This window comes from Pristiophorus japonicus, chromosome 8 (assembly GCF_044704955.1).
Source record: "Pristiophorus japonicus isolate sPriJap1 chromosome 8, sPriJap1.hap1, whole genome shotgun sequence".
Taxonomy (NCBI): Eukaryota; Metazoa; Chordata; class Chondrichthyes; family Pristiophoridae; genus Pristiophorus; species Pristiophorus japonicus.
Genome location: NC_091984.1, coordinates 124,590,813 through 124,609,284, shown reverse-complemented (window position 1 = coordinate 124,609,284; position 18,472 = coordinate 124,590,813). Strand labels below are relative to the sequence as shown.

The window sequence follows — 18,472 nt, the reverse complement described above, 5'->3', positions numbered from 1 at the left end:
TTGGTTCTCACATTCCTTTCCTGCATCTTTACTTATAATATTTACATATAACACACACTCTTGAAGTTGCTTACTTAAAATTGTAAGTTAACGCAAGTCTTGCTTTTATAATGACATTAAAACACTAGACATAAAAAGAAAGCTATAAATTATTGGTTTCATCCCATCTTCTGTGGTTTTAAAAGGAAACTATTGCCTCGGATGTTTGAAATGGGCATTTTCCTACCTTTTGTGTTGGGTTTCCCTGGATCTTGCTTTGCTCTGGCTTATTTCCTTACCTTTACGAGACCACGCGTCGATAAGTTGCTGAGTACTGGTGCGTTCTTGGTGAGTCTCCAATTCATTCTTCACACTGTGCCCCTTTACTGCAAATCTCAATTCACAACAAATGGAATCAAACTTCCATATAGTTTTCAGATCGTATTCACCTTTACAGAGCAGTGTCACTTGTACTGAGGGCTATGAAGATTATGAAGTTCATCAATATCACTACCCTTATCTATAAGCTATCAAAATTGCTCGATATGTTGTGCGCTCCTTAATTGGGGTTCATTGTGTCACCCCTGCACCTCGTTAGGATTTCCCATTATAACGCCGCACGTCACACACCTGCGCAGTTCAACTAGCTTCCAAAACCTATACACATTTTCAGAGACCCTGCTTCCCCCCATCACCTTGGTTTCTTTTTAGGTAATTAGTCATTTTACAATTTCTCCTTTTATTTAAACAGTGTTTTTCAGACTTTATTTTTTTCCCTGTTCATTCAAGGTTGTACTACCGTCCTCCCTTTCTTTCCAAAATTGGATTTCTTCCTGCTCCTTCTGGCCTCCTCTTTACCCACTCCGAGCGCATCTAGATTGTCATTTATTATTTTATATATATATATATATAAACTTTTAAATAAACTGCCTGCGTCATATTACACAATACTTTCCCTGACTCATGGTGAAGTCCGTGGAGGAACTTTTTAACCCTCCCTTCACTCCACCAGGTGTGTGTCACCCCCAATGACTATAGCTTCATTATATCTTGAGCACATAATCTAGGCTGACACTTCAGTGCAGTGCTGAGGGAATGCTGTACTGTCGGAGGTGCCGTCTTTCAGATGAGACTTTAAACCGAGGCCACGTCGGTCCTCTTGGGTGTACGTAAAAGATCCCACCGCACTATTTCGAAGAAGAGCAGGGGAGTTCTTTCCGGTCTACTGGCCAATATTTATCCCTCAACCAACATCACTGAAAACAGCTTATCTGATCATTATCACATTGCTGTTTGTGGGAGCTTGCTGTGCACAAAAGATTGGCTGCCGCGTTTCCTACATTACAACAGTGACTACACTTCAAAAGTGTTTCATTGGCTGTAAAGTGCTTTGGAACATCCTGAGGTGGTGAAAGGTGCTATATAAACTCAAGTCTTTCTGTAACCCTATGGAAACGCTCTGCCTGCTGCCTCAGCTTCCTCTGCACTGCTGCCTCATTGCAATTGAAGGGTCTGGAGCTGCCCAATGTTCAATAAAGAAATACAGAACCTGCATTTATAGCGCGCTTTTCACAACCTCAGGACGTCCCAAAAATGCTTTGCAGCCATGCAAAAAATGAAGCAGCCAATTTGCGCACAGCAATGAGATAAATGACCCATAAATATTGGCCAGGACACCGGGAAAACTCCCCTGATCTTTGAAATATTGCCATGGGATCTTTTACATTCACCTAAGCGGGCAGATGGGGCCCGGTTTAATGTCTCATCCAAAATACCGATGACACAGCAAATGGACCAATATACAGTTAGTCCTCCATTACCGAGCTAGTATTAAGTGAACTACACTCAAAATTCATTACCTGACACTGGATATTCAAATCCCAACTAAATGGTAAACGTTTTAAGTGCACAATGCTTTTTAAATGAGTGATAACTGGTTGCAGCATCGTGCAGTCTTGCGTTTTTCCTGCATCGATTGATTCCTTTCTTTCTGCATTTTCTTCTGGCTAGTTTTTATGGTTTGGTAATAGAACACGACACCTGTGCTTTTTTTTTTAAAAAGAAAAACATATTTATCTGTATCACCAAGGTTTTCTGAAGCTACAATTAACTTTGGTTCTAAAGGTTGATCTTTGTGATTGGGTGTTCTTGTGCTCCAGTGAGGTCAGTGGTACAGAATCATATAAATAGGAAAACTAGTTCTGCTTCAACCTCTTGATCCCGAGATGAAAAAGCAATAGCAAACCACAGAAAGAAACTACAATGTTTTTATTAATAGAAAAAAAAAATTCAAAATGTTGCTGGGAACACCATTATCTGCTAAAAGCAACCATATTATCCAGCACCGAGACAGAAAGCTTTTTATATATTTTTTTTTGGATAGGACAGGTGCTTATCAGTTCCAACAAAGAGAATAAAAGTTTTATATCCAACGCGGTGTGTCCATTTGTTGGGTTTATTCGACAGTGTCCTCGTAGAAAGTAACAGGCCCTTTGCCGCTTCGTTCATTCACTGCTTGGAGACATGACTGAAGGAATCAAGAACAGGAAGAGGTCTATCCATGGTAGCATCAACCCAAATTCACAAGATTTGACAGAGGCCTTTCACAGATTTCGAAAGTTCATCAGAGAAAGCTTGTGTTTCCAGACATGACTAACATCAAGTCAACCATGCAGCGTTTTCAAGCAGACTTTCTATCAGTTACGTCACCAGCTGTCTTCCATGGAGTGTGAGGCAACGTTCAAAGTTGCATACCAGCGGGCACGAAAAGTAAGAATGCAGAAAGGAAATCATTAGCAGCAAAGAGCATTGATAGTCCTCAGCGATGCTTGCATTTCCATTCGCAAGGAAACATTAGTCCCATAATGTAGCACGCAATGCCAAAAAGGCTTCCACCTCCAATGTAGTCTTATTTGCAGTGGTAACTTGAACATACTGGTCTGGCTTTAGTCTATATACACAGTGGTAGTCGTACGTTGTGTGAAAGGATTGGCACTATGTAATGTCCTCTTCTTCTGAACAGTAGTCACGCCCCTAAAAAATATAATTCAAATATAATTTTATTAATTCAATAAGTTATATACTTCGCCCCTAAAACTGTTAATTTTAAGGCAATTAATACACATGTAATCAATGCAGATGACAGCTGTCCTTTAGAATTTCACTGCTGTCGTTATTTAGGATCCAATATAAAATCGCTTTGTTAGCTTTCATACATAATTTTTATTTTTACTCATAATACACATCTTAGGATGCAAGCACATTTTATAACACACATGAAATAGATTTGAATATAAATTGCACTGCCAATTTGATAAAGTATATTGCATTGTTTTGATAAAGTATATTGTATTTTTCAAATTCTACTGCAACCGTTTCAGTTTAACATAAAGTGATGCAAAAGACATGATAAGCTTACGCAAAGGATACTGGCAAGGCTGTAAAACATGATGTAAAGGTATGGTGTCAGGAAATATAGGCGTGTCCCACAACAGTGTAATACTTATAAGCAGTATAAAGATGGGCACAAAATACCTATGCTTGCCAAATGGTGATGGATTGAGTTGTCTTCAGTCAGGGGATCCAGAGAAAGAAATACATTCCATCTCTTAAATTACCAACACCAAATGATAAGGTTGGTAACGAAAAAGCATCAAACACTCCAGGGTCAGCAATAGCATGGGTCAGATAAAGATTAAGGGGTCGAAATTCGGTTTCTTATGCCACCCATTACCGTCGGAGAGGGGCTGCTAAGTGCTGCTTAGTTGGGTGGTGGGGACGGTGCCAGGACATACCACTGCACGTTCGGTCACTACCCACATGGTGACGTCATCGAGTGCGCAAAGCCTCCTTGCCGCTAGGAAATTAGGTGAGTACAATGGCCTTACCAGCAGGTGTCCGTACAGACTGGAAAAGCTGCCAGGACATCGTGGATCCCGGGATGGTAGCGTCCAGGGATCAAGGTAAGTGTTTATGTTTATTTTTTTTTCAGCATTTAGGTATTAATGGGACCAGTGGGGAAGCGTGGGTGAGGGAAAGTGTGAGAAACTTTTTTTTTCTTCATTTTTTAAAAGCTTGCCGGCAGCCTATCGGCCCGAAATTCAGTAGGCCTCCTGAGCTGCTGCTCTGATGGCACCCGAGGATGTCTGTGCAATGCCACTTTTAGCGCTGCTCTCTCATCTTTGGGCAGCAAAGCTGAATTTTGCAGTTTGAGGTGGCACCTACCGCCTGGCGTAAAATCAGCACTCCGCCGCTGTCACCATCTCAAATATGGCAGGACCGAATTTCGACCCCTAAAGATCCTTTATACTTGCAAGAACCTGCCTGAATGGCAGCTTTGGAACAGCACCACTGAAACACCATGGTACATTTCTCCTGACACTGCCAATTTAATGGCAAAGAGCAAGCTGATTTGTACAGTTGATCCACATCCACTTGGAACAAGGCTGAGAAAGACCAAACTCACCACTTGGGACCCTCATGAAAAACACATTCCCAATAATTTGGTCTAGATTTGAACCATGGAACTCTCATCCATGCTTTTATCACCTGCAGACTCACCCTCTCAAATTACTGACCTCAATAAACTCAAAATTGGCCAAGACTCTGTGGCTCACATCCTATCATGTGAAAAATCTCATTCCCATCACACCCATGCTTGCTGACAGACATTAACTTGCTGTCTCCAATTGGATCTAATTTAAAATCCACAATATTGTCTATAAATCTTGTCTATAATCTTGTCTAAAAATCACCCCACTCTACCACTGCAACATCCCTTCCTGGATTCTAGACTTTTGGTCTTCTGATCAAGCTTTAATGGGAATGCTTTCAGCTACCCCTCAAACACCCTCCCCCAAACTTTCCCCCTTTTAAAAACTCTCTCAAAAGACTTCTCTTCCATCCAGTTTTCAATCATCCCTCCTAACCCGCTCTCAAATTCCCACTCCTTTTCGCCTTTGTGAAGTGCCTTGCGACGTTTCTCTTTGTTTTAAGATGCTAGATAAATGCAAGCAGTTGTTGTTCCAGAGGTAAAAGTTCAGTGTGTGAATTCACTATACCAACCTTACCCCTCTTCTCTCCTCTCCCGACTACGTTACACATAGTAAAGGTGAAAATTTCCACTCAACGACTGAGATTGTTGAAAAAAGGATTAATTCTTTCAATCATAAAACATCTGCTCAGTTTCACCACTCGAGCATTTTCAGCAGGACACAACTGCTTGCAACTGTTTCAAAACAATTTCCTCATTAGAATTGAAGACAGTTAATAATCTAGAAATGTTCAGCACCATGATTAGGGGGAAAAATGCACTGTCTGTGGACTTAGTTAATATAGGCAGCCAGAAAACCCAACCCAATATGTTCAAATTTTAAATGCGTGCATTCAATGGGCGACTGACCATACTATTCCATAGCTCTGCAGTGTAGCTGCAATGATCAAACCAACCAGTTTACAGAGTTAACAGAGACTAATTAAACTAACAAATGTCAAAGAGGAAGCAACAGGTTGCAATTCAAAATTTGTGACAACTGATGTCAAACATCAGAATCCTGGAAAAGTTATAACCTTACAACTCTCTCCCTATTATTGTGTTCTCTTTGTCTATTATTCAGTAGATATGCAATTAAACAAACACTTAAAGCTAGCCAGGTTCGCTTTTACAGATCCTTGCAGTCCACCTTTCTAATTATAGTAATTGATACTTTAAGAGCCCATTAACTCCGCAGATCATGCAGATGAATGTAAATCACCCCGCAGGCAAAATCCAGCACAACAGATCCCGAGTTTGGATCGATTGCCTGCCTCTCTTCCGCGGCTACATTCGTGCCTGTGTGTCCCTGGAGATGGAGCATGCGGTGTCCACCGGCACACTCGAGGCCTTCCACGAGAGGTGGGCGCTGGAGGGAACTGAGTGCATCAACACCACCGGAAATATGGGCCCCAAGTTTCCACATGATTTGCTCCTGATTTTTAGGAGCAACTGGTGGAGAACGGACTATCTTAGAAATCGGAATTCTCCACATTTAAGTTTTCTGCAGTTCTAGTCAGGTAGAACAGTTTCACTTTTGAACAGAATTTTTTTTTCAAAAGGGGCGTGTCCGGCCACTTATGCCTGTTTTCAAAGTTTCCACAGTGAAAACTTACTCCAAACTAACTTAGAATGGAGCAAGTGAAGATTTTTGTAGGCTTGAAAAAACCTTGTCTACACATTAAAAAAATCAGGCGCAGGTTACAAATTAGGCGTCGGGAACGAGGTGGGGGGGGTGGGGGGGAAGGGAAGTCATTAAATTCTACAATAAATCCTTAGTTATACTTATACAAATATTATACAAATAAATCCAACCTGAATAAAAATTTATAAGCAAAGAAAAGATTAAATAAACCATGTTCCTACCTGCGTGAAAGTGCTTCAGGCAGGCCTTTCAGGCAGCAGTTTGCCGTCGGGCCCGACCGACAGCAGGGGGAAGGAGGGAGAAAGCTGCAGGAAGCCTCATTACTTGAGGCAGCCGTTTGCCGTGGGGCCCGACTGACGGCAGGGGGAGAAAGCTGCAAGAAGCCTCAGTGCTGATCATGGAAGGGCAATGTGGTTTTATTAAAAAATTTTAAAAATTGGACAGCTACAAAGAATTTGAATAGTCTCAAACAAGTGCATGTGTCCCGTTTATCACAGTCTATCTTTAATTACAGAATGCACTCCCTCATCCTCACACACAGAAATATCAAGAAAATTAAAATGCAAGCCTTTGCAAGGGTTCAATAAACAAATTTTCACTTTTTCTGCAGCACTTTTTAAAATAGCCGAGTGCCAATGTTTACTTCAGACTGCGCGTGCGCGAATGCTCCAACGCGCACGCGCAGGGTTGCCGGCACGAAAAAAACTCATTTAAATTGTACCCGCCCCCTCCTACTTACAAAATCGGCGCGAGTGGTAGGCTCCGCCCCCTGTGCGCCGCGCCCAGCAGACATCGAGCTGCAAAGCGCTCGAGAATAGCGTGTTTTTTTTCAGGCGCCGTTTTCGGCGTGAAAAACGGGCGCCTAACTCGGAGGGGCGCCTGTTTTGCCGCGTGTGGAAACTTGGGGCCATGATATTTAATTTGTTAAGGCTCATTAAAACTTTTTTGTTAATTTACAGCTTTTATTGGTTGTGCCCCTTTAACAAGGCGGAACACGGTTGACTTTTCAGCAATGAAAGAATTAGCAGGTCCCGAATCTCCTGGATCGCATTTGCATAGAAATGATGCTGGTTTCTGTGCCAATTTCACTGATAGGAACTTTTGCTGAAATTTATTGCAAAGCTCATTTGCCTATAAATGACCTAGAGCACTACACAAACAGGTTATTGTAATCCATAGCGCAGGCTGACTAAAGACTCAGTCTGTCCCTACACTCAAAGGGCACTAAGGGAGTGACAATTTCAGACTCTGTGCTAGTTTTACAGTGAGCAGCCAGAGAATGCTGGAAATACTCAGCAGGTCAGGCAGTATCTATGGAGGGAGAAACCAAGTTAACAGGCCCAATTTTGGAGTAAGTTGGTTTTTCTGGCACAAGTAAAAAAATGCCATTTTCCCCAATAAACTTGCTCCAGAGTAACTCAGTAAGGTACGATTTTTTTTAGTTGAGTTTTTTTCCAAAAGGAGGCGTTCCCAGCCACTTATGCCAGTTTTGGCCATTTATGGCCATTTATGCCACTTTGGCCAGCTAAAACTTACTCCAAATCGACTTAGGTCAGCGTATGTGGCCAGCTGTGAAAAACATTGCGGGCAGTTAAGAATTCGACGCAGGTTAGTACATTTAAAGCACCAAGACTTACAAAGCACTAAACAAAGCACAAAAATAAGCATTCAATAAAAATAAAAAAAACAAGGAAGATGAGCGGCTCTGCACAAGACTTACAAAGCACTAAATAAAGGCCAAAAAGTAATAAGCAATTAGTTAACAAATAAAAAATGGAAGGAAGCCGAGGACCTGCACCAAGACTTAAAAGCACTAAACAAACCACAAAATGTAATAAGCAATCAATCAATAACAAATAAAAAAAATAGAAGTCCTACCTTTATGCCAGAAACAAGTTTATTTTAAAAGTCCCCCGCCTCCCCCCCCCACCCCCATCAAAACTCTCCTCACTAAACAAAACACAACCATCAATAAATAAAAAATAAAACTCAAGTCCTACCTCGGCCCGGGAAGTCAGCGGGCCGGCTGGGGATAGGGGCTGCGAGCATCGGGTCCTGCTCACAGCCCGCGGGACACGCTGGGAGGGCGAGGAGCATGCGTGCAGACTCCACTGCGCATGCGTGCAGACTCCACTGCGCATGCGCACAGCTGCCGGCAATGTTTTCTGCACTGGGCTGTTGCTCCGCCCCCAATGCACTATCTACACCACGCAGGGACACCGGAGATTTGGCAGAGCGGGCAGGATGGGGCCACTTTTTTTCGGCGCCGTTTCCAGCGCGCAAAGTCGCCGCATTTAGGGTAAGTGCACCGAAAAAAGGGGTTGGGGAAAATTGAGCCCAACATTTCAGGTCGATGACCTTTCATCTGAACTGGAAAAAGTTAGAAATGTGAGCGGTCTTAAGCGAGTAGAGAGGCAGGGAAAGTGGGAGGGGAAGGCAGAACAAAAGGAAAGGTCTGTGATAGGATGGAAGGCAGCAGAGATGAGAGAGACAAAAGGGATGATGGTGCAAGGTGAAAGGGGGTGGTAATGGGACAAGTAAGGAAACAAAAGATGAGTCTCCAGGAAGTGTAAACGGCAATAGCCGAATTATTACCAACTGTTACTGTCTGGAAAAAATAGGAGCAGTAGTTATGACCTGAAATTGTTGAACCCAATGTTGAGTCTGGAAGGCTGTAAAGTGCCTAATCGAAAGATGAGGTGCTGTTCTTCGAGCTTTATTGGAACAGTGTAGAAGGCCAAGATCAGAGAGGTCAGTGTGGAAGTGCAGCAGAGAATTAAAATGACAAGCAACCGGAAGCTCACGGACTGAATGGAGGTGTTCCATATCAGTTCTTCCAATATGTTTTCCTTTTTCCTAAACCGAGGAGAAGTGGGACAACATACAACAGTGCATTGAGCAAAATAGCGAACTCTGCTGGAGATGCCTGTTGTACTGGAGAGACTAACTGGCCTGCAAGAGATCTCACATATGAAATTCTTCTGTACATTTCTAGTGTGCTTACCAGAGGACACTCCTAGAGCAGCAACTATTTTGATCACTTTACAACAGTCGATGCTCTGTCTTTCCTATTGCGGCTTTGCTTCCCGACTGTAAGAGAAGCAACCCTGGCTATGGTTGGAGGAATATTAGCTGTCTGATCTCTGTTTCCTGCATGTTCGCACTTTGACCAATCTTTTATTATCCCTTCTAAACATAGGAGCTACTGGTTCCTTGAACTCCCCTGGAAATATAAACAGGGGTCCTGGTTCATAAGCAGACGCCAATTATAGTGGTCTGTGTTGGGAAAGCCTTTTTTTGCACTCAGCATGGATTTTAAACCTGTCAAAGCATACCAACAAAGCATTTCAGGCCAAGGAAATAGATGCAGTGATCAGATCAGGAATGGTAATGTTTTCACTTAAACAGGAACAGCACAAAGTGACTGATGCCAACAGCTGGAAAGAGATAGACAGGGACAGCAGTACTTCTTCGAACCCTGAAACTTCATGAAAGCTGCCTAAAATTTATTTCTCTTAATTAAATAAAGAAAAGACTTGTATTTATATAGTTCCTTTCACGACCTCAGGACGTCTCAAAGAGTTTTTCAGCCAATGAAGTACTTTTGTAGTGTTATTACTGTTGTTTTTTTTTTATTTAAATTTTTCGTAGCCAATCTTTCCAATTCTTTGTCAGATCACAAACGCCAGAAGTCACCTTGCACACATCAAGGATCACTCTGCGCCAATGCTCTTAGCCAAAAGGCCTAGAGCCACTGCACCGTTCCTGGAAGTACTGCAATACCAGGTTCGTGCCATGGAGGTGGATGGGTCAGCACCCCCACACACCTCCTATTTCCTTACTGTTGTAATGTAGGAAACGCAGCAGCCAATTTGCACACAAGCAAGCTCTCTCAAACAGCAATGTGATTAAGACCAGATAACCTGTTATATTTTTTTGTTATGTTGATTAAGGGATAAATATTGGCCAGGCCACCCCTGCTCTTCTTCGAAATAGTGCCGTAGGATCTTTTATGTCCACTTGAGAGGGCAGACGGGGCCTCGGTTTAAAGTCTCATCCGAAAGACGGCTAAGTTGGAGGTATCAGTGGGATCATTGACTTCTTATCTCCATACACCCCTCCCATATTCAGCAAGGAACATGTATTCAAATTGCTGCCTACGTGAGTAACACAATATTAAATGGAGCTTAGCAACACCTGGCTGTATATGCTAGCTCCAGCATGCCAAATGTTCCATCTCGTAAATTAACTACCTTGGACCAACAAACAGGATCTTGTTTAAATTGGCGTGTAAAAATTGTGAAGCTTCTTTAAAAAAAAAGATAGAGGAGGAGTGAGAGAGAAAGGGGAACAATTTAAAAAGGAAGATGTACAGACATAAGCTGTTCTTGTACAACATATTTTGTTAGCAGATTTCTAAGAATTTCTCTTGACATAGATTTTTAGGAACAGGAAAAGAGCTTTTGGCCCAATTGGCCTGTCCCTTTTTATTGTATGCAGACATGCAATTCCAAGGACAGAAATACTGCATCCTCTTAACTGAGAAGAGGATATGATGACCACAAGTGATTAGAACACAACTTAGTAATTGGAAGGAGAGGGAAAAGTGGTGAAGAATTATTTTCCTAATAACTGTATTGTCAGAAAACCTAGAAACCTATATAAAACCAGCATATTCCTGTCAACAGTTAGTACAAAACCTTATGACAGGATCTATTTGCTGTAAAATAAAAACAGCTAAACAATCTTCCCATATATACTTGGTACTGTTTGGCTATTGTTTGCAATGTAACATACTTACTGCAAACAGACAGATAACTGGAAACATTAATTGCTTCAATATGTGAAATGTTGATCTTGTTCATTTTGTTTTTCCTTTTCCAGTTTGTTTTTACCCACTGTAGGATAGAATGATCAAGGCCAGGGATTTTACTCCATAGCTCCAGTCACTCCCAGTCAAATCATAGTCACACCAAGTCACTTTCACAAAGCAAGGAGTTACAGAATGGCACTTGTGACAGAGTACAGAGCCAAGCAATGAATGGGTCTCAATTCATAATATTATGGAAAAGTGAGATAAAGAGAGAAAATAACCTCAACCAAACCATGCAGGGAAAAAGGGGATTCACCAGGACGAAGCTGAGAAAATGCAGAAACATTTTCAAAGGGTGATTGGAGATGCAAAGAGAAACCTAGAAAAATGCAGAACAGCAGAAGCTAAACACAACAGTAAAAAAATCTTACAATGGTAAGAGGGCAGTCAGAGAAAAGGTGAAAATCAGATCAAGGGTGAACTCAAGTAAAATAAATACGCTGAATGATTACTTCCTCCAAGTATTCACGAGGGAAAACATGTGCAACAGGCCCCAAACAGAGATAAGCCAGATAAAATCAATGACACTACTGAGATAGGGTTTAAAACAAATAATCACCAGATAGTTATCCGAGTGCTGAGTGAAACCAGGAGGAGATATATGATTCACTGACGATCATGAGAGGGAGTCAATGAAGAGCAGGGAGCTACCTATAGAAGGGAACCAGGTTAACATGGTGCCCATATTCAAAAAGGAGAATAAAACAATACATTGGCAAGCACTGACTGCTATTCAGTGCAAACTTGGTTATCTGTGCAGTAATAATGCAGTAAACAGCAGTCAGCATGGTTTCAAAAGGGGAAGATTGTGCCTCACCAACCTCCTTGAATTCTTCCAAGTGGACTGTGGAAATACCTAGTCCTTGGTGCATCTAGACTTCCTAAAGACATCTTTCACATAAAAAACGATGAGTTCAGCTCAAAGATATGAGGATTCAGAGTAAAGTCTGGGAAGTACTGAGAGGTGTGCTACCTGTTGCTACTTTACATAAATGACTTGTATTCAAAGGTTCAATAAGCTGAAAGTTGCAGTTGATACCAACTTGGAGGAGCAGTGGAAGCAGAAGAGTCAACCATAAGTTACAAAATAAGTTGGAAAACTGTGTAAATGGGCAGAACAATTAACATAGGGAGTAGAATTCCAGATGGCGCAATAGAGCTGAAAACGTGGAAAACTTAAAAAGATGGACAAACTAGGATGGGCGAGAAGGCCTTCCTCATCAGTAATTATCTCGTGAACAAATGCAAATGATTGGAATCCGAGGCTAACTTGGCTTTTGGTGCAGAAATACTCAATTCTCAAATGGTTCCATACAATAGCCAGGATAATACCATGGGATCATTGACATTCAGAAATCCCAGATCAATTGCAGACCAGTTTTCTTTCACTGCTCTCATAGCTGTTTCTCAACATAACTTTAAGAACATTTGTATATTTGTATGTTTAGCAATCTTTCATTATTTTTTGTGACATACTCGTGATAAATGGTCACACATAGGGGATGTCGTGAAGGAGAGATTTTATTGTCACGCGGTAGAAAAACCCCAGGAAAATCCATCAACTGGAACATATATATTCCGCACGCCCTAATCTTAAACTTCATCAGTTACATACAAAAATGGCAACAACTTCAGGCTCCTTGAGATGAAGGTTAAATTTCTTCTGTCAAACAAAATAAACCCTTCCTTTTGACCAAAAAACAAGAAGCAAACCTCATAGTTTTTAAATATATACAGTTTAATACAGGCAGTGTGAAGTATTATGAATCATAAACTGAATTGATAAAACTGCTGGCACTGACTGTCTACCTGATCTAAATAACTCAGGATGCACAACTCAAAAATAGTTGTATGGCTGTGTAAATTTGCTCAAAATCTGACTGATTGCATTCATTCGTTTTCGGAACAGAAAGTGCGACAGAGGTTGGAAGACGATTTAACATTTCCACTTGAAGAAATATTGTGTACTGAGATCATTAAAATATGAACAAAAAGCAACATACTGCAGATGCTGGAAATCTGGAACATAGTGTTGAAAAAACTCAGGTCAGATAGCATCTGTGCAGAGAACAGACAAGTTGAAATCGGAAGATATTACCGTTGAACAGCGTTTAAAAAGGAACAGAACAAAGGGAAGGGGGAGGGGAAGGAAATAGAAGGATGTGTAAAGTGTTGAAGGGAAAAACAGCCTGTAGTTAAATGGCAGAAGTAATCTCCTCTCATGACAACATCACTTCTGCCATTTAGCCATTTCCTGTTTTCCACTTTACAGATCTTACCATTTATGTGTGCATGTGACCGACAGTGTGTTTGTGTTTTTCCTCCCCGTTCCCTTCATTCTGTTCTTTTTAAATGCTATTCGTCGGTAATATCTTCCGGCTTATGACAAATGGCCTCCATTCGAAACATCAACTTGTCTGTTTCTCTCTGCAGATGCTGGCTGGCTTGCTCAGTGTAGCCAGCATTTTCTGTTCCTGTGTCATTCAGAATACTGCAGCTTCCCTCTCTTGGCAAACTGAGCTATGGATTTTAACATCAAAGTGGATGGCGGAAGAATGCACTCGTTACTGACTCGATCAAAAAGAGGCATCTGGCTGTCTAAGAGTTGTTTTTTTTTTTGCATAGGTTGATGGCGTATTTTATACGTCAGTGATCTAAACTCACCATCTGTATAATGGGAGTGCTCAACAGAACATCCACAATCAGATTCATAAGCCAGCAATCTGTTGCACAGTCTTAAAGTCGTAACTGAGTTTACTTAGCTATTGTTTCATTTTTGTTGATTCTTCACTACACTGTAATGCTTCAAAAAGCACAACGCAACTAAAGAGCAATGTTATCCCAGATTCTCTTAGTAAGCTGCAATGCTTTATGAATTATCAGGTGAAGCTTCTTTTAAGTGGCATTTTGATAAAGTTTTTATTAAATGACAAAATGAAGACGAAATTTATTGGAAGGTAAAGAAAAATGAATTAATCGTGTTATCGTATTTTGATTAGCTAACCATAGATCACAGGTATATTCATGGAGGTATATCTCTGTAGTCTTTTGCCATAGAAGTGTGCACACCATTTTGGAGAAATGCTAATAAATGCATTAAAATTAATCATGTCAACATTTTAAGTGCACATTTTACTTGCTTAGGAGATGAGTTTGGCCAGAGAGTTTATATACTCTCACAGATTGCCAAACCCTGGAAGAAAGGTAACTAAATTCTGCCAGATTGTGAAAGAAAGACAGACAGTTGGGGGGGGGGGGGGGGGGGGGGGTGTAGGGAAATGAATTTTAAACTTGAGAAAGGTAGATTATCCGTCAGAATTAATTAGCCAAGACAAGCTACTGACAAAGAATTTAAATTAAAATCTCACCCTTTCAATTTTTTCATCCAGCATCTTGAAGAACTCTTGCTGACTGTCTGAAGTGTGAATGCTAAAAGGGATATTTAAAAACAAGCATTAGATTTAAACGTATATTAATATTCTGTACAGTAAAAGGAATCACACAATGATAATTGGCATTTAACATGTGCTTGTTGTTTTACCTAGACTATGTGCAAGCAGGCACTTTACAGCCTTCTGGACTCAACATAGAGTTCAACAATTTCAAACCAAACCTCTACCCCTATATTTTTGCCCTGTTTTTTCTCTTTCCAATGGCAGCTGTTGATTCTGCCATCTCCATTTACACCCTATCTAGATTCACCTTTCGTTTCTTAATGTCCCATTACCATCTGATTTTGCCTTGCACCATTATCCCTTTTGCCTCTTAATCATTTCTGCCTTCCACCCTATCACAGACCTTCCCTCCCCCTACACTTGCTTAAAAACCTATTATATCTTTAACTTTATCCAGTTCTGACAAAGGGTCATCGACCTGAAACGTTAACTCTGTTTCTCTCTCCAGATGCTGCCTGACCTGCTGAGTTGTTCCAGCATTTTCTGTTTTTATTATACAAGTATTTGCATACTCTACTGCGTACATTAAGCACTTGGACCTGTAGGGCTAACCAGGTTACGGGGATAGGTTATTATACTAGCACAGGGGGCACAATGAACAGAATTGGTTGTCTCCTCCAGATAACAGGCAGTGAGGATGAGACAGGTAAGAAGCTGCATAGGAAGTTGAATGTTCTGTTTTTCGATTATTAAACCTCACTTGTTCAATAATCCAGATGTCTGTGCCCGGTTAAAAGAATCCGAAATCCCACCGTACTAATATGCTTAAAGACATTTCACACATAAACCAATATGCTTCTTGTGTGATACTCTTAACTGATCACCAGAAATTATTCTCATCTCAATCATCAGTGTCCTATAACCACCAGTACTTCATGCTGGTACTATTCATGTCAAAGTGGCCAACTCCAGACACAATCCAAGTGTGCAACGACAAAAACTATAACGCTACTCCTGGATTATTTTTTATAGTTTGAATGGACACAGTAAGAAAATATCACATGCCCACCATTAGACTTCATTGCAATATGAGAAAGAAAGACTTGCATTTATATAGCGCCTTTCACCGGACGTCTCAAAGCGATCTACAGCCAATGAAGTACTTTTAGAGTGTAGTCACTGTTGTAATGTAGGGAAGGCGGCAGCCAATTTGCACACAAGCAAGTTCCCACAAAGAGCAATGTAATAATGACCAGATAATCTGTTTTTGTTATGTTGATTGAGGGATAAATATTGGCCAGGTCACCAGGGAGTACTCCCCCGCTCTTCTTCGAAATAGCACCATGTGGTCTTTTACGTCCACTTGAGGGGCAGACAGGGCCTCGATTTAACGTCTCATCTGAAAGACAGCGCAATGCTCTCTCATATTGGTTTATGTGTGAAATGTCTTTAAGCATTTTATACTAAGTATTCCCATGAGGGTAATTAAATAATAGTTATCACTGATTTTATCAGAATGTATCATTGATCCAGTATTGGCAACTCTCGCGATTCCATCGTGAGACATGCGACTTGGGAGTGCAATAAAGCTTCACTCACAATCTCACGATGCAACGCCTGGAAAACAAATACGCAGATTTGCGCATGCGCAAAAAAGTACCAGCCTCATTTAAGGAGATATTTCATAACTCGCAACAAAATATATCCCAATGAGAAGGAAAGATTGTAAGAGAAGGGATAACCATCCATGGCTAACTAAGGAAATAAGGGATGGTATCAAATTGAAAACAAGGGCATACAATGTGGCCAAGACTAGTGGGAAGCCAGAGAATTCGGAAACTTTTAAAAGCCAGTAAAGAACGACTAAAAAAATAATAGAGAGGGAAGATAGATTATGAAAGTAAACCAGCACAAAATATAAAAACAGGTACATAAAAAGGAAAAGAGTGGCTCAAGTAAATGTTGGTCCCCTAGAGGATGAGACTGGGGAATTAATAATGGGGAAACAGGGAAATGGCAGAGACATTCAACAGATATTTTGCATCGGTCTTCACGGTAGAAGACACTAAAAACATGCCAATAGTGGATAATCAAGGGGCTATAGGGAGGCAGGGACTTAATACAATCACTATCACTAAAGAAGTAGTACTCGGTAAAATAATGGGACGAAAGGCAGACAAGTCCCCTGGACTTCATGGCTTACATCCTAGGGTCTTAAAAGAAGTGGCTGCAGAGATAGTGGATGCATTCATTGTAATCTACCAAAATTCGCTGGATTCTGGGGCGGTCCCAGCTTATTGGAAACCGCAAATGTAATGCCCCTATTTAAAAAAGGAGGCAGACAAAAAGTAGGAAACTATAGACCAGTTAATCTAACATCTGTCGTTCGGAAAATGCTGGAGTCCATTATTAAGGAAGCAGCAGCAGGATATTTGGAAAAGCAAAATTCAATCAAGCAGAGTCAGCATGGTTTTATGAAAGGGAAATCATGTTTGAAAAATTTGCTGGAGTTCTTTGAGGATGTAACGAGCAGAGTGGATAAGGGGGAACCAGTGGATGTGGTGTATTTGGATTTCCAGAAAGCATTCGATAAGGTGTCATATAAAAGGTTACTGCACAAGATAAAAGTTAACAGGGTTGGGGTAATATATTAGCATGGATAGAGGATTGGCTAACTAACAGAAAACAGAGAACCGGAATAAATGGGTCATTTTCCGGTTGGCAAACTAACTAGTAGGGTGCCGCAGGGATCGGTGCTGGGGCCTCAACTATTTACAATCTATATTAATGACTTGGATGAAGAGACCAAGTGTAATGTAGCCAAGTTTGCTGATGATACGAAGATGGGTGGGAAAGCAAATTGTGAGGAGGACACAAAAAATCTGCAAAGGGATATAGACAGGCTAAGTGAGTGGGCAAAAATTTGGCAGATGGAGTATAATGTGGGAAAATGTGAAGTTATCCACTTTGGCAGAAATAATAGAAAAGCAAATTATAATTTAAATGGAGAAAAAATGCAAAGTGCTGCAGTACAGAGGGACCTGGGGTCCTTGTGCATGAAACACAAAAAGTTAGTATGCAGGTACAGCAAGTAATCAGGAAGGCAAATGGAATGTTGGCCTTTATTGCAAGGGGGATAGAGTATAAAAGCAGAGAAGTCCTGCTGTAACTGTACAGGGTATTGGTAAGGCCACACTTGGAGTACTGCGTAAAGTTTTGGTCTCCGTATTTATGGAAGGATATACTTGCATCGGAGGCTGTTCAGAGAAGGTTCACTAGGTTGATTCCTGAGATGAGGGAGTTGACTTATGAAGATAGTTTGTGTAGTTTGGGCCTATTCTTATTGTTCAGAAGAATGCGAGGTGATCTTATCGAAATATATAAGATAATGAGGGGGCTCGATCAGGTGGATGCAGAGAGGATATTTCCACTCATAGGGGAAACTAAAACTAGAGGACATAGTCTCAGAATAAGGAACCACTTGTTTAAAACTGAGATGAGGAGGAATTTCTTCTCTCAGAGGGTTGTAAATCTATGGAATTCTCTGCCCCAGAGAGCTTTGGAGGGTGGGTCATTGAATATATTTAAGGCAGAGATAGATGTATTTTTGAGCGATAAGGGAATAAAAGGTTATGGGGAGCGAGCAGGGAAGTGGAACTGAGTCCATGATCAGATCAGCCATGATTTTACTGAATGCGGAGGAGGCTCGAGGGGCCAAATGGCCTACTACTGCTCCTATTTCTTACGTTCTTATGTTCAAAGGGCTTTCCATAATGAATAATTGACCAAGAGAGCCATCTCTTCCCTCCGAGCCGCAGCTGACGACAGCTGATTGGCTCCATGACCTTGGATCCCTTCCTCCTCCTCCTCGCGAATGGCAACTGATCGCGGAGTTGACGTGGTAAAGAGGAGGCAGGGCGTTTCGGCTGGAGCACGAGGTGGGGGTGTGAAGGAGCTGAGGACTGTCGAACAGAACATTCGCACTTCTGTTCCACTCGAGCCAAAAGTAGCTTCTTTTGGCTCGTGTGCGTGGGCCCGACCATCAAGCA

At 41.3% G+C, this 18,472-nt stretch overlaps 1 protein-coding gene across 1 annotated transcript in view; it reads right to left on the bottom strand.

Annotated features, from left to right (window-relative positions):
• Positions 1-2,232: 2,232 nt before the first annotated feature.
• Positions 2,233-18,472, bottom strand: part of LOC139268741 (uncharacterized protein C1orf21-like) — a 242,759-nt gene continuing 226,519 nt past the window's right edge. Inside the window, exons 5-6 of the mRNA XM_070887393.1 lie at positions 14,397-14,457; positions 2,233-3,012 (exon numbers count right to left, since the gene is read on the bottom strand). Coding sequence (XP_070743494.1) covers positions 2,974-3,012; positions 14,397-14,457 — 100 coding nt within the window. The 3' untranslated portion in view covers positions 2,233-2,973. The remainder of the gene's footprint in view (positions 3,013-14,396; positions 14,458-18,472) is intronic.